Raw genomic sequence first — 15,883 nt, 5'->3', positions numbered from 1 at the left:
ATAGCCAACAGGAATTTACTGTATGGCTCAGGAAACTCAAACAGGGGCTCTGTATCAACCTAGAGGAGTAGGGTGGGGAGGGAGACGGGAGGGAGGTTCAAAAGGGAGGGGATATATGTATACCTATGGCTGATTCATACTGAGATTTGACAGAAAACAACACAATTCTGTAAAGCAATTATCCTTCAATTAAAACAAAATAAATTTTTTAAAAACCTAAAAAAAAAACCTGCTGAAAATCAAAGACAAAGAGAAAAAAAGATTATATTCAAATGAAAACCAATTAGACTGATAGCTAACCTCTCATCAGAAACAATGGAATCTAGAAAACAGTAATTTCTTTAAAGTGAACAAAAATAACTAAGAATTAAGATAAAATACATTTTAAGATGAAATATAAAATTTAAGTATTAAATAATAATAAATAAGTAGAAGAAACAAAACAAACCAACAAAAAGAATGAAACTGGGTCATTGGGAGAGACATGGGTAGACCTAGAGCCTGTCATACAGAGTAAAGTAAGTCAGAAAGAGAAAAACAAATACTGTATATTAACACATTTATGTGGAATCTAGAAAACCTTATGGATGAATCTGTTTGCAGGGCAGAAATAGAGAACAGACATGTGAGCACTGAAGGGGTAGAGGGAAAGATGTACTGGGAGACTGGGACTGACCTAAATACACTGCCATGTGTAAAACTGATAGCCGGTGGGAACCTGCAGTATTGCAGGGAGCTCAGCTCAGCACTCTACGATAACCTGGATGGGTGGAATGGAGGGCGATGGGAGGAAGCAGATATGTGTATACACAGAGCTGAGTCACTTCATTGTAGAGCAGATACTAACACACCATTGTAAAGCAACTATACTTCAGGGTTTTAAAAACAGAGACAAAATATGTTCCCTTGTGGAGTTTGCAGCCTATGGCAAAGTTGCCAAGCAAATAATTGAGTGATTATAAGAGTCCAGCATATTAATACATAGGATGAGACGTCTTGGCAGTATACAGAAAAGGACCATGTTTAGGGTGTGGGAAACCCTTCCCAAAGAAACAGGTGTTAATTGGGATAATAACGATCAGTTGTTGTCTACCTAGCATCATATTTTAAGTGACACTGACCACCTGATGTGAAATGCTGACTCATTGGAAAAGACCCTTATGCTGGGAAAGATTGAAGGCAGGAGGAGAAGGGGATGACAGAGGAGGAGATGGTTGGATGGCATCACCAACTCGATGGACCTAAGTTTGAGCAAACTCAGGGATATAGTGATGGACAGGGAAGTCTGGTGTGCTTCAGTCCATGGGGTCGCAAAGAGTTGGACATGACTGAACGACAACAACAAAGGCATCTACTTGGAGATGGTGGCTATTGCCATGGGCTTGAGTGAAATCTCCCAGGAAATGGTTACCAAGGACAACAATGGATTGAAGGGTGAGGACCAGGACAGATCTCTACCTTGTTACCCTAGCCTGAAATTGGTGAAACTCTCAAGGGATCTTCTCCTGCCTCCTTTTTCATAGTGGAGTATTTGATTACTGGAGTATCTGGAGATTCTTACCATAACATTCTGCATGATTAATTGTAAATATACCAGCCACCCAGTTGAAGAGAGGATAATGTGGGACACAGCTGCAGTAGTAATTTCCAATTCCATTTCTGCAATATGCTTTCTTCTTGCACTTTGCCAGCCCTCTCGCACACTCATCAATATCTGTGAATCAAGAGAAAATATCATTAGAAAATATCACTTTTTATTCTCATAAAACCATATTGTTTTCCCTTGCCCATGAGATCTCTACTACCCAACATCACTTATAAATGTACCCAGAACATCTCTCCTTGGTTAAGATGATTCAATACAGAGATGACAATTTTCCTGAAGTTACTTTATAAAGCCAAAGTAATTTCTAGGATGCACTGTGGAGTGAAATAAAGTTCAGAAGGCCTTCTCTGATGTCCTATCAAAAGGATCAAGATCACAGAAGACAAAGAAGGATTAAGAATCTGTCACAGATTAGATGAGGCAGGACTGAGATGACTAAATGCAATATGAGACACTGAAATGGCTCTTAGAACAGAAAAAAAAAAAGGGGGTGGATTTCAGGGGGTAAAACTTTATACTGGTAAAACTTGTATAAAGTCTCTAGTCTAGTTGATATTATTGTCCCATTATTCATCCTCTGATTTTGCTCACTGTATGATGGTTGTCATATCATTGGCTGACCTTAGAGAACTGAGTAAAAGCTCTACAGAATTCATTGCACTGTTTTGCAGTTTTAAGTCTCAAACTGTTTCAAAATACAACATCTAAAAAAATACATCCAATATTGTATGATTCCAAGATAGAATGTAGAATGGTGGGTACCAGAGGATAGGGGGAGAGAAGAGGGAAGTTAGTGTTTAACGGGGAAAGAGTTTCAGTTCTGCAAGATGAAAAACGTTCTGGAGACAAAAGGCAGCGATGGTTGCACAACAGTATGAATGTGCTAAATAACAGTGAAGTACAGTAACAAAGTAGTCAGTGAATAACAGTGATTAAAATGGTAAATTGCATTATACATATTTTACTATAATTGAAAAAAACAATTTAAATAAATAAATACATTATCATATGATTCCACTTATAGGAGGGCCCTAAAGGAGTCAACAAAGGTCGGTCTAGTAAGGCTATGGTTTTTCCAGTAGTCATGTATGGATGTGAGAGTTGGACTGTCAAGAAAGCTGAGCACCAAAGAATTGATGCTTTTGAACTGTGCTGTTGGAGAAGACTCTTGAGAGTCCCTTGGACTGCAAGGAGATCCAACCAGTCCATTCTGAAGGAGATCAGCTCTGGGTGTTCTTTGGAAGGAATGATGCTAAAGCTGAAACTCCAGTACTTTGGCCACCTCATGCAAAGAGTTGACTCATTGGAAAAGACTCTGATGCTGGGAGGGATTGGGGGCAGGAGGAGAAGGGGATGACAGAGGATGAGATGGCTGGATGGGATCACCGACTTGATGGACGTGAGTTTGAGTGAACTCCAGGAGATGGTGATGGACAGGGAGGCCTGGCGTGCTGCGATTCATGGGGTTGCAAAGAGTCGGACGCGACTGAGCCACTGAACTGAACTGAACTGAAAGGAGTCAAATTAACAGAGATAGAAAGCAGGATGGTGGCTGCCAAGGGCTGGGGGAGGAGTAGGAATGGGAATTTAGCATTTAATAGGTACAAAGTTTCCATTTGAGATGATGAAAAAGTTCTGTGGTTGGATGGTAGAGAAGGTTGCAGGACAATGTGAATGTATTAAAAACCACTGAAAGATACATCTGGCTTCCCAAGTGGCTCAGTGGTAAAGAATCTGCCTGCGTATGCAGGAGACAGGAGACCTGGGTTTGATCACTGGATCAGGAAGATCCCCTGGAGGAAGAAATGGCAACACACTCTAATACTCTTGCCTGGGAAATCCCATGAACAGAAGAGCCTGGTGGGCTACAGTCCATGGGGTCTCAAAGAGTTGGACACAACTGAGCCACATGGTAAATTGTAATTCATACATTTGCCACAGTAAAATGAAGTTAAAAAGGAATAAATACATCTTAAATAGTCTACTATTTTCTGTTTCACCTAATGAATTGACACAACAAAGCCATCAAACAGTTAACCAGTTCTAGCAATCAGGATTCAGGAGTGGTATTGCCCTTGGCATTTAGATTGATCTTTAGAATTTGTAGAAATGAAAAAGAGATTTGGCCAGAGCTGATGAGAATAGTGAAAAGTGAAACTGAAAAGCTAAGTTGGGACCACACCACGAAAGATGCTGAGTGATGAGAGAGTTTATTCATTTGTTCCTTTAGGGAACACTTATTTGTTGGGCATCTGCCATGTGATATTGTTCTTTTTCCTATGTATTGAGTGATAAACAAAAGAAATTCTCCCCGCCCTTGTGGAATCCTTAGAACACACCCCTCCAAAAAAAAAAACCAATCACCAGTGCTTGAGACTTTAAGAGTCCAGGGTCCTGAGAACTCCACTTTTCTCTGAAGAAAAACCAAGCCAATATCAGGGCTCACTAAGCCAGCATTGGGATGCACGTGAAAAGAAGGCAAGGGCTGGGGGCTTCTATGGGGACAGTGAGGCAGTCCTAATATTTTCCACTTTGTAATATCATTGTACCATTGCAGTACCAGCAGCACTAGGTGACACAGTATTTGAGACTAGGAAGGTTGCCCCTGGTCCCTTTCAAATGCCAACATGAATGCGGACTTCTTCTTTACCTTCACATTTCTGAGCGGACCTCGAGTACCACAGAGACACAGACTCAAATCCATCTTTGCAAACGCAGGTGCCATTGAGGCAGTTAGCATTTTCTGGGCACGGAGGACAGGAAACTGCAAGGAACATAGAATCCATTCATTCGCTTGTTCATTCATTTCATTTAAGAAATATTCATTGAGCACCTATGATGTACCAGATGCCGCAGTCGCAAGAACCTCCTCTTGGGAATAGCTTATTGGCATCCTTTTGGAAGCCATCCTACTGCTGAACATAGATGCTCACCATGCCCCACCCATTCCCCACCTCTGCCACTAATACCAATTTTGCTTGTCAGTAGAACTTCCAGATTTCAGCACCTATGTTTCCTTACTGAGGGCTCTCTCTGGCCACTAGCATCCTTTTTGCACAGCACATGCTGGTTTTCAAGGTCCTCTTCCCCAAGGACTAGTTTCCTCAAACACTGATGGACTGACTGAGTCAGTGGATTAAAAATAAACCAGCTTCTCATTCCAGATATGAATCAGCTAACCAGAATAATTAACAACAACAAAAAACCCTGCAACAATAAAGCTCTTTTTGGCTACATGTATTGGGGGCTGGTGGTGCCAGAGAAGACTCTTGAGAGTCCCTGGGACAGCAAGGAGATCAAACCAGTCAATCCTAAAGGAAATCCACCCTGAATATTAACTGGAAGAACTGATGCTGAAGCGGAAGCTCCAATCCATTGGCCACCTGATGTGAAGAGTTGAGTCATTAGAAAAGATCCTGATGCTGGGAAAGATTGAGGGCAGGAGGAGAAGGTGTTGAGAGAGGATGAGATGGCTGTATGGCATCAGTGACTCAATGCACATGAGTTTGAGCAACTTACGGGAGATGGTGAAGGACAGGAAAACCTGGTGTGCTGCAGTCCATGGGGTTGCAAAGAGTCAGACATGATTTAGTGACTGAAAAACAACAACTGAAGGCTGGAAAAAAGGAAACACGAGGAGGATAACCAACAAGCGAATAGTGTAGAAAAGTGAGGTTCATGTATGCAACTACAAAAACAAACCAAGGTGTCTTTTTTCTCATTGAAGTATGAAGTATTTGCAATGATAGTGAAGGACAAAGAAGCCTGGTGTGCTGAGGTCCATAGGATCGCAAAGAGTAGGATATGACTGAGCAACTGAACAATAGCAACACACTCACCTCCAGCCTCCTTTGCTTCCAATCCTGACAGAGCCAGGAGGACACTGAGACCTAGAAGAATAAGGGCAGAGATAAAGCGGATGGGAGATGCCCTGAGGCTCTGCTTGGCTGAAGCCTGAGTCAGTCTGGGGGGCTTTGTCTCCTCTTGTCAAGTCATACTTGTGCTAGCTTCACTGCAGATTCTTCTAGATTGGCTATAAACACTAATGTCACAGTACTGATTACAGCTTTAAGAGACTCTACACCCAAGTCCAGTGTGTGTGGGGGACGATGGGAGTTCCCACAACAATAAGCAATCCTCTGACACCAGCTGGGTATCCTATAATTAAACTCAGTTCTTTTTTCCTCTCCCCACCCCCCCAACTCTTTTTTAGATTTTTTTTCTCATATAGATCATTACAAGAGTATTGAGAAGAGTTTCTTGTGCTATAAAATAGGTCCTTGTGCTATGCTAAGTTGCTTCAGTTGTGCCCAACTCTTTGCAACCCTATGGATCCACCATGGTTGCACCATGGCTTCTCTGTCCACGGGATTCTCCAGGCAAGAATACTGGAGTGGGTTGCCCTGCCCTCCTCCAAGGATCTTCCCCACCCAGGAATCAAACCCACATCTCTTATGTCTCCTGCATTGGAAGGTGGATTCTTTACCTTTAATGCTACCTGGGAAGCCTAAAATAGGTCCTTATTAGTTATCTATTTTTTATTTTTGTAATGCAGCATGAAATGTGGGATCTTAAGTTCTCCAACCAAAGATCAGACCTGTGATTCCTGCAGTGGAAGTGCAGAGCCCTAACCACTGGAATAGGGAATTCCTATTTTATATAGAGTAGTGTGTACATGTCAATCCCAACCTCCGAATGTGTCCCTCTCAACTCAGTTCTGGCACTAACTCCCCAGAAAGAGTATCAGCTATCCCAGGTTAAGGGCTCAGTCCCAAAGACTTCAGATACCCATCACAATTCCAAGTTGTCCCCTGGGCTTCTGACCAACTGGCTATGGATTGGATGTTCCAATGACTCCCCCTTTGGGTTCAATTAATTTGCTAGAGCAGCTCACAGAACTCAGAGAAACCATTTACTTACTGGATTACCAGTTTATTGTAGAAGGATATTGGGCGTCCCAGGTGGCACTAGTGGTAAAGAACCCGCCTGCCAATGCAGGAGACATAAGAGACGTGGGTTCCCCTGGGTTGGAAAGATTCTTGAAAGGGCAAGGAAACCCACTCCAGTATTCTTGCCTGGAGAATCCCATGGACAGAAGAGTCTAGTGGGTTATGTCCATGGGGTCACAATCGGACACGACTGACATGATTTGGCATGCACGCATAGAATATATCTCAGAAAGAGCCAAATGGAAGACATACACTGGGCAAGGTATGAGGAAGGGAGTGGGGGTTCCACGCCCTCTTGGCACCACTTTCCTCAAATCTCCATGTGTTCACCAACCCAGAAGCTCTCGGAATCCCATCATTTGGGGGCTTTTATAGACACTTCGTTGGGCATCCCAGGTGGCTCAGTGGTCAAGAATCTACCTGCCAATGTGCGGGATATAGGGTAGATCTCTGGTCTGGGAACATCCCACATGCCATGGGGCAACTAAGCCAGTGCGTCGCAAGTGCTGAAGCCCGTGCACCCTAGAGCCAGTACTCTACAACAAGAGAAGCCCCCGCAATGAGAAGCCTGAGCGCCATAACTAGAAAGTAGTCTGCAAGCAGTAACGAAGATCCAGCACAGCTAAAAAATACCCTCAAGCCTCTGCATTTTCCTTGTGAATACTTTTTTGACACATAAAGAAGTATGACCATAGGGCAAAGGTCAGCCAACTATGGCCTTAGGCCAAATGCAGACCCCCGCCTGGTTTTGTGCAGCCCATGAGCTAAGAATTGTTTTTGCTGCTGCTGCTAAATCGCTTCAGTCATGTCCAACTCTGTGCAACTCCATAGACAGCAGCCCACCAGGCTACCCCCGTCCCTGGGATTCTCCAGGCAAGAACACTGGAGTGGGTTGCCATTTCCTTCTCCAATGCGTGAAAGTGAAAGTGAAGTCGCTCAGTCGTGTCCGACTCCTAGCGACCCCATGGACTGCAGCCCACCAGGCTCCTCCATCCATGGGATTTTCCAGGCAAGAGTACTAGAGTGGGTTGCCAAGTTTTTAGTGGTTTTTAAATGTTTTTTTTTTTTTTAATCAAGGAGAATATAGTGCATGCATGGAATATGAAAATTACCTGAAATTCACATTCCTATGTCTATAAATCAAGATTTATTGGAACACAGCAGTGCCCATCAGTTCACAAAAGGTTGGTGGCTGCTTTTATTTATTTATTTACTTTTTTTGTGGGTGGGGATGAGGTTTTCCAGTGCAGTTTTGTGAAAACCCCACTAGACAAATTCCAAAAGATCTGTCCCACTCTGGCTGCTTTTATAAAGCAACAAGCAGAGTTGAGGCATTAAGACAGGGATCAAAATGGCCCCCAAAGCTGAGAATAATGATTACCTGGATCTTTACAAAAAGAAAAAATATGTTCATTTCTGTCATAAAGTAATGGCCATCACGTGCTTGCTTCTAAGAACTGCTTACAAACTGCCTAGCCTTAAACTGTGTTTGATTCCCCCAGTGGTATTTTTTATTATCTTGAAGTCCCTAAAGCTCAGAGCAGACAGGTGGGTAGGTTCCAGTTACAGTAATATACTAAGCAATGATCCTCCAAGTTTGGACCCGCATAGTGGTCAGTCAGCATGTTAGATGCTTGCCATGTCCCCTAAGCCTACCCAGGAAGGGTTGCACAGTAAGCAGATAACTTACCGTATCTTTCTGTAAAAGGATGTTTTTCTGCAACCCGTGAAGGGCATCAAGAAGCACAGGAGGGGAACTGGTCCAGATTCTTTGCCCTTCTAAGGCACATTACATACTGTGCCTTAGAAAGGATACCCAGCAGGACTGGAGTGCCAGTTACCCACAGTGCTGACCCCTCACCACCACTCTTCTCTCTTCCCTCTTTGGCTTCCCTTCCCAAAGAATCCTAAAGCCTTCCTGGGATTCCTTCCCAAACTGTTTGTGCTCAGTTGCTTCAGTTGTGTCCGGCTCTTTGGGACCCTATGGACCGTAGCCCACCAGGATCCTCTGTCCATGAGGTTCTTCAGGCAAAAATACTGGAGTGGTTGCCATGCCCTTCTCCAGGGGATCTTCCCCACCGAGGGATCGAACCCAGATCTCTTATGTCTCCTGCATTGGCAGGCACGTTCTTTACCACTAGCACCATCTGGGAAGCCTAAATTAATTAAATCCAAGTTTTTGTCTCAGTTCTGCTTTGGAGGAGAGCAACTAAGAGACTCGGTATCAGAGTTTGGAATAGGGCACACACACACAGGAATTTCTGGAGAAAGTGCCAAATTCTAGAAAGCAACCAAAGCTGGGGTATCCAGGGTACTGGAGGGTGGGGAGAATTCTTTGTTCTACTCACCAGAGAGTAGCAACAGGCACCTGCTTCCCATAGCAGTCGAGGTTCCAGGAATGACAACCTTAGAAGCACTCCCAAGCAGGATGTGACAAGGGTTCCTGGGATAAATAAGCCCCATGAGGATTTATTTTGGATGGTCACAAAATTTAGAAGGCAGGTGGTTGATGTTTATCAAAACCCTTTCATTTCTACCTGTCTTTTGACTCAACAACTCCAATTCCGGGAAATAAGCAAGGTTCTGCAAGGATGATTATAGCATAATGGCTCCTAGGAGCAAGGTTAGTAGTAGCAGTAGTCGTCGCTCAGTACTGTTCGACTCTTTGCCACCCTATGGACTGTAGCCCTCCAGGCTCCTCTGTCCATGGGATTCTCCAGGCAAGAACACTGGAGCGGGTTGCCATGCCTTCCTTCAGGAGGTCTTCCCAACCCAGGGGTCAAACCTGCATTTCTTAAGTCTCTTGCACTAGCAGGGAGGTTCTTTACCACTAATGCCACTTGGGAAGCCCAAACCCCCTTGTCTCCTAGGTCTAAACTTGGAATATAAATAAATGAGGCCACTTGGGATCTGGAGGGAATAATTAGAACTCTGGAGATCTGGAGACCATGGACTTTACCTTTGTTATTTCCTGATCCTTTCCCTTCTCTCAACATTCATTTCCTTTTTTATTTATATTTCTCTTCCCTTCCAAAAGCCTACTGTAAGATAAACTATAGAAACTCTCAACGTAGAGAAACCCAGTCTAGTTAGTCGTTATTCTTTATCTTTAAAGACTCTTTTGAAACCAGTTTAACTGAAGTGAATATCTTGTGTGAAAAGGGTGATAATATTTTTCAGAAGAGCTGAGACCTCTAGTGATGTTGATTTCTTTTTTTTTTTTAACCACTTTACTGAGGGATGGTCATCATGTAAAAAGCATGCAAAAGTACATATTTTATGTATATAACTTGATAAGTTTAGAATAAATATATACATATGAAACTGTTACTACCATTAAGGACATAAACATATCCAGCATATCTGAAAATATCCTCCTGCCCTCTTTATGATTTGAGTGTGTGTGTGTATGTGAATAAAACTTAACATAAGATCTACCTTCTTAGAAAATTTTAAGTATACAACACAGTATCATTAGCTATAGACACTAAGCTGTATATACATTACTGGAGTTTTTCATCTTGTGTAACTAAAACTTTATACCCTATGAACTTCCACTCCCATCTTCCTCCCTCCCCAATTCCTGGAAAACATCAGTCTATGCTTCTATGCATTTGACTACCGTAGTTTCTACATCTAAGTGAGATCATATTGTATTTGTTCTTTGGGTCTGATTTATTTCACATATCTAGCAACATTGATTTACAGAGTATTTTGTTTGCTTGTTTTTAAACAAGACCCATTATAAAAAATACATTTTATTTCACAGAGATAGAGAGAAAAGAGTATTTGCTTCAGACTCTGTTCATTGAAACTTTTATTTTAGTTCTCCTTAAGCCCCTCAACACACAATTCATGATTTCTTTTGAGTATTTGAAAAACATTTTAGTATGTCCTATACATACTAAACTGAAATGGGAAAATAAATATGAAATAATGTTTCTAGAGCATCTTTCAAGAGACAAAGCATGGCAGAAACCAATACAATGTTGTAAAGCAATTATTCTCCAATTAAAAATAAATTTTAAAATAAATTTAAATTAAAAAATAAAGCAACAGGACATATAACGAGCTATCCTTTAAAATCTTTCCAGAGCCAGTATATTTTTTTAAGACTCAAGATCACAAACAAAGCATTTTGTATTTTCAGTGGAAAAAACGCAAAACCAGTTCCTCCTTACCCACAAGATGAAAATTCTCACTGGTCACCCAGTCTGGCAGCTTCTTCATGCTAACAACAACCAAAACAGGAAGTTCATCTCTTCTTATCTTGAACTTTAGTTTCTCAAGGAGTCTTGTGGCTGGGTGAGATGACTGCAGGCATTCGTAGCGAGATGGTAACGTTCAAGAAGGGTAAGGCCCCCCAAATGGAGGAAATAGGCTGCAAGAGTCAGACATTTTTTATTTCTCTTAAGTAGCAGAAATGCAAAAAGGCAAAAATGGTTGTCTGAGGAGGCCTTACAAATAGCTGAGAAAAGAAGAGAAGCTAAAGGCAAAGGAGAAAGGAAAGATATACCCATTTGAATGCAGAGTTCCAAAGAATAGCAAGGAGAGATAAGAAAACCTCCCTCAGGGATCAGTGCAAAGAAATAGAGGAAAATAATATAATGGGAAAGACTAGAGATCTCTTCAAGAAAATTAGAGATAGCAAGGGAACATTTCATGCAAAGATGGGCTCAATAAAGGACAGAAATGGTATGGACCTAACAGAAGCAGAAAATACTAAGAGGAGGTGGCAATAATACACAAAAGAAAGATACAAAAAAGATCTTCATGACCCAGATAACCACAATGGTGTGATCACTCACCTAGAGCCAGACATACTAGAATGCAAAGTCAAGTGGGCCTTAGGAAGCATCACTATGGACAAAGCTAGTGGAGGTGATGGAATTCCTGTTGAGCTATTTCAAATCCTGAAAGATGATGCTGTGAAAGTGCTGTACTCAATATGCTAGCAAATCTGGAAAACTCAGCAGTGGCCACAGGACTGGAAAAGGTCAGTTTTCATTTCAATCCCAAAGAAAGGCAATGCCAAAGAATGTTCAGCTACCACACAATTGCACTCATCTCACACGCTAGTAAAGTAATGCCCAAAATTCTCCAAGCCAGGCTCCAACACTACATAAACTGTGAATTTCCAGATGTTCAAGCTGGATTTAGAAAAGGTTGAGGAACCAGAGATCAAATTACCAACATCGTTGGATCATCAAAAAAGCAAGAGAATACCAGAAAAACATCTACTTCTGCTTTATTGATTACGCCTTGACTGTGTAGATCACAACAAACTGTGATCACAAAATTCTTCAAGAGATGGGAATACCAGACCACCTAACCTGCCTCTTGAGAAATACTGGACATGGAACAACAAACTGGTTCCAAATTGGGAAAGGAGTACATCAAGGCTGTATATTGTCACCCTGCTTATTTAATTTATATGCAGAGTACATCAAGCAAAATGATAGGCTGGATGAAGCACAAGCTGGAATCAAGATTGCAGGAGAAATATCAATAATCTCAGATACACAGATGACACTATCCTGATGGCAGAAAGTGAAGAAGAACTAGAGAGCCTCTTGATCAAAGTAAAAAAGGAGAGTGAAAAAGCTGGTTTAAAAATTAACATTCAAAAAATGAAGATCATGGCATCTGGTCCCATCATTTCATGGAATATAGATGGGGAAACAATGGAAACAGTGACAGACTTTATTTTCTTGATCTCCAAAATCACTGCAGATGGTGACTACAGCCATGAAACTAAAAGACACTTGCTCCTTGGAAGAAAATCTATGACAGACCTAGACAGCATATTAAAAAGTAGAGACATTACTTTGCTGACAAAGGTCCATCCAGTCAAAGCTATGGCTTTTCCAGTAGTCATGTATGGATGTGAGAGTTGGACTATAAAGAAAGCTGAGCGCTGAAGAATGGATGTTTTTAAACTGTGGTGTTGGACAAAACTCTTGAGAGTTCCTTGGACTGCAAGGAGATCAAATCAGTCCATCCTAAAGGTAATCAGTCCTGAATATTCACTGGAAGGACTGATGCTAAAGCTGAAACTCCAATACTTTGGCCAGCTGATGTGAAGAACTGACTCCTTGGAAAAGACCCTGATGCTGGGAAAGATTGAAGGCAGAGGAGAAGGGGACAACAGAGGGTGAGCTAGTTGGATGGCATCACCGACTTGATGGACATGAGTTTGAGCAAGCTCCAGGAGTTGGTGATGGACAGGGGGCCTGGCATGCTGCAGGCTATTGGGTCTCAAAGAGTCGGACACGACTGAGTGACTGAACTGAATTGAGCTCAGCAGCAGGAGGACAAGCATCAGATTTTTTTCCCTTTTCTATACAAAATTGAAAGGAGGTTTCTTTTAAAATTCTGCATTGCCATAACAACACCTGATTACACCTAAACTTAACTTTTCTCAAACCTTGAGCTAGCCTATGCATTTTACTTATGGAAATGTTTTCCTTAAGCTATGTTAATGAACTACGTATCTACCTTAGACTCTCTTTCTTCAAGTTGGTTCTGTCTAAGACTCAGAACCGACTTGACAAATCAGTATGTTTCACTCAACAAACCAGTATGTTTTACTCATGTAAATGTTCTCTTAAGCTGTATTAATGAGACTATGTATTTGCTTGGAAATCTGCGTTTCTTCAAGACTCATGTCAATCGTTTTATCACCCAAGATGATTCACCTTGTGCCAATGTTATCTCAAAATGCATGTTGTGTGTGAGGGGCCTGGTGCCACTCTCTGAGTTATGAGACATTTCCTTTCTCTAATTAGCAGCCTGCTAGGGAGAAGGCAATGGCACCCCACTCCAGTACCCTTGCCTGGAAAATCCCATGGACAGAGGAGTCTGGTAGGCTGCAGTCCATGGGGTCGCTAAGAGTCGGACACGACTGAGCGACTTCACTTTCACTTTTCATTTTCATGCATTGGAGGAGGAAATGGCAACCCACTCCAGTGTTCTTGCCTGGAGAATCCCAGGGACGGGGGAGCCTGGCGGGCTGCCATCTATGGGGTCGCACAGAGTCGGACACGACTGAATCGACTTAGCAGCAGCAGCAGCAGTAGGTATATAGTTCCCTGCTAGAGACTAGCAGGGGGGCACTCATTCTGCCCCATTCTGATGTCTATGTCAGAAGCTTTCTCTATCTCTTTTATACTTTAATAAAACTTTATTACACAAAAGCTCCAAGTGATCAAGCCTCGTCACTGGCCCTGGACTGAATTTCTTTCCTCCGGAGGCCAAGAATCCCAGCGTTTTTCATGGCTCCATAACAACTTTTCAGTAGGAGCACTTGCATGATGGGTCCATTACTTCTCATTGCATAAGGGTCCATTAGTTCTCTTTTCATCCAAGTAATTTAAATAGTACATCACCAGGATGGACCATACTTCAGAAAATGAATTTGGAAACAATGATGGTGGCCAAGGCGGAAAACCAGGTAATGGCGAGTGGTCCCAATCTCCATCTATGCCAAGAAAATGGATGCAACTTCGAGAAGCCTTCTTTAATGAGAGGGTTGAAGTCCAGAGTGTGGAAGAGTGTGATAAACTTTATGTTACCCAGTTCCCTGTTATCCTTTCATTTCTCAGCTTACCACTTCTGCAAAGTGAGTACCCGTAACTCTGGTCTTAGAGATAGGGTCACCTAGTGTGTTATTGTTGCTGTTTACTCACTAGGTTGTGTCCAACTTTTTTGTGACACCATGGACTGTAACCCACCAGGCTCCTCTGTCCATAGGATTCTCCAGGCATGAATACTGGAGCAAGTTGCCATTTTCTCCTCTGGGGCATCTTCCTGACCCAGGAATCAAACCTATGGCTCCTGCTGCATGTCCTGCATCACGGGTGGATTCTTCTACTGTTGAGCCACTGGGGAAGCCCCATCACCCAATGTAATTAAATTCAACCACTTGACTAGTAAAATTCATGACTGGTCCCATTAATACGGTGTCCTGAAATTGTCTTCTCATTCATATTTAAAGAGTCTTGGTATGATCCACCACAAATATTGCAAATATCTCCTAGTTTGACAAGTTCAAATATACATTTAGTGATTGATGTCTTGCCCTGGTTGTATTATAGTTGTGAAACATATCCCTGTTGACCTTGAAAATAAAACAGCCCAATTAATGTCACATTGTAAATGCTTCAATAAAAATTTTTTTTAAATAAAGACAAAAATAAAACAGCTAGTTATTTTACCAGAAAAATGAGTTTCTTTGAAAGTAGCAGAGAATTGCAATACAGGACAAGCATGCTATCGCAAAAACTATATGTAAGTCCAGAGAAACAAAGGAGAGGAACTGCTTTTTAGAGGGGAACTAAAACTGCTTTTTAGAGGGGAACTAAAACTGCTTTTTCGGAGAAGACAATGGCACCCCACTCCAGCACTCTTGCCTGGAAAATCCCATGGACGGAAGAGCCTGGTGGGCCACAGTCCATGGGGTCGCTAAGAGTCGGACACGACTGAGCGACTTCACATTCACTTTTCACTTTCATGCATTGGAGAAGGAAATGGCAACCCACTCCAGGGTTCTTGCCTGGAGAATCCCAGGGACAGGGGAGCCTGGTGGGCTGCCGTCTATGGGGTCGCACAGAGTTGGACACGACTGAAGCGACTAAGCAGCAGCAGCAGAAAACTGCTTTTTAGAGGGGAAAAGCAGTTGGGAAGGGTTATTGTAAACAAAGGATCCATTGGAGGAATCTGGGAGTTGAAAGTGTAGGGGCTTATCATTGGCTGACCTGCGACAATCTCTCATTGGCTGGGCTGTCACCAAGTAAGAAGAAAACCTTCCTCCCTCCCATTGGCTAATAAAGCAGTAGTCTTCCTGTTGAAAATGCAAAGTACCTCTCTTTCTGTTTGAGGTCTGCAAATGGCAGTGACTGGTAAGGCATGACAGCGCCACTTTCTGGCTTTCCCAACTCCATTTTAAATACCGTTTGCTTTATTCAGCTTCACGTCCTTGCAATGAGTATCTTTCAGTTTCCCGTTTCTTGTTATAAATTATTTAGAGTCAATGCAGTAAAATATTCAAACAATACCTAGATATGGCTGCATAGGTAGGCTGGCAGTCAACCCCTCTGGTAGTATTCAAAATATTTGCTTCATGTGATACTCAAAAAATGTTTCTTTTGAAATAATACAGCCTTGTAAATCAACCATACTTCAATAAAATTTTTTAAAATTACAGTTATTAAAATATGGAAAAAAGTTTATTTTGCATGGCAACTTAAAGAAGGTTTAGATCTATCTTTGTCAGCTGAGGTGAAGTGAAAAGTGTCTAAATATTAAAGTGAAATGCCTGAATCCAAGA

The 15,883-nt window shown here is 42.1% G+C and overlaps 1 protein-coding gene and 1 non-coding gene across 3 annotated transcripts in view; both read right to left on the bottom strand.

The window, feature by feature from the left end:
• The window catches only part of LOC113895814 (adhesion G protein-coupled receptor E4-like), a 37,116-nt gene extending 26,284 nt beyond the window's left edge, over positions 1-10,832 (bottom strand). For both annotated transcript variants that reach the window (XM_027547488.1, XM_027547489.1), the window contains exons 1-5: positions 10,737-10,832; positions 8,904-8,998; positions 5,446-5,496; positions 4,257-4,370; positions 1,562-1,714 (exon numbers count right to left, since the gene is read on the bottom strand). In XM_027547488.1, the coding sequence (XP_027403289.1) occupies positions 1,562-1,714; positions 4,257-4,370; positions 5,446-5,496; positions 8,904-8,934 (349 nt within the window). In that variant the 5' untranslated portion in view covers positions 8,935-8,998; positions 10,737-10,832. The remainder of the gene's footprint in view (positions 1-1,561; positions 1,715-4,256; positions 4,371-5,445; positions 5,497-8,903; positions 8,999-10,736) is intronic.
• On the bottom strand, positions 7,788-7,852 carry LOC113896718. The gene has a single exon (XR_003512090.1). It is a non-coding gene; the product is annotated as a U7 small nuclear RNA (small nuclear RNA).
• Positions 10,833-15,883: the final 5,051 nt, after the last annotated feature.

The sequence above is a fragment of the Bos indicus x Bos taurus genome, chromosome 7, assembly GCF_003369695.1.
Source record: "Bos indicus x Bos taurus breed Angus x Brahman F1 hybrid chromosome 7, Bos_hybrid_MaternalHap_v2.0, whole genome shotgun sequence".
In the NCBI taxonomy this organism is placed as follows: Eukaryota; Metazoa; Chordata; class Mammalia; order Artiodactyla; family Bovidae; genus Bos; species Bos indicus x Bos taurus.
This window is presented reverse-complemented; position numbering and strand designations above follow the sequence as displayed.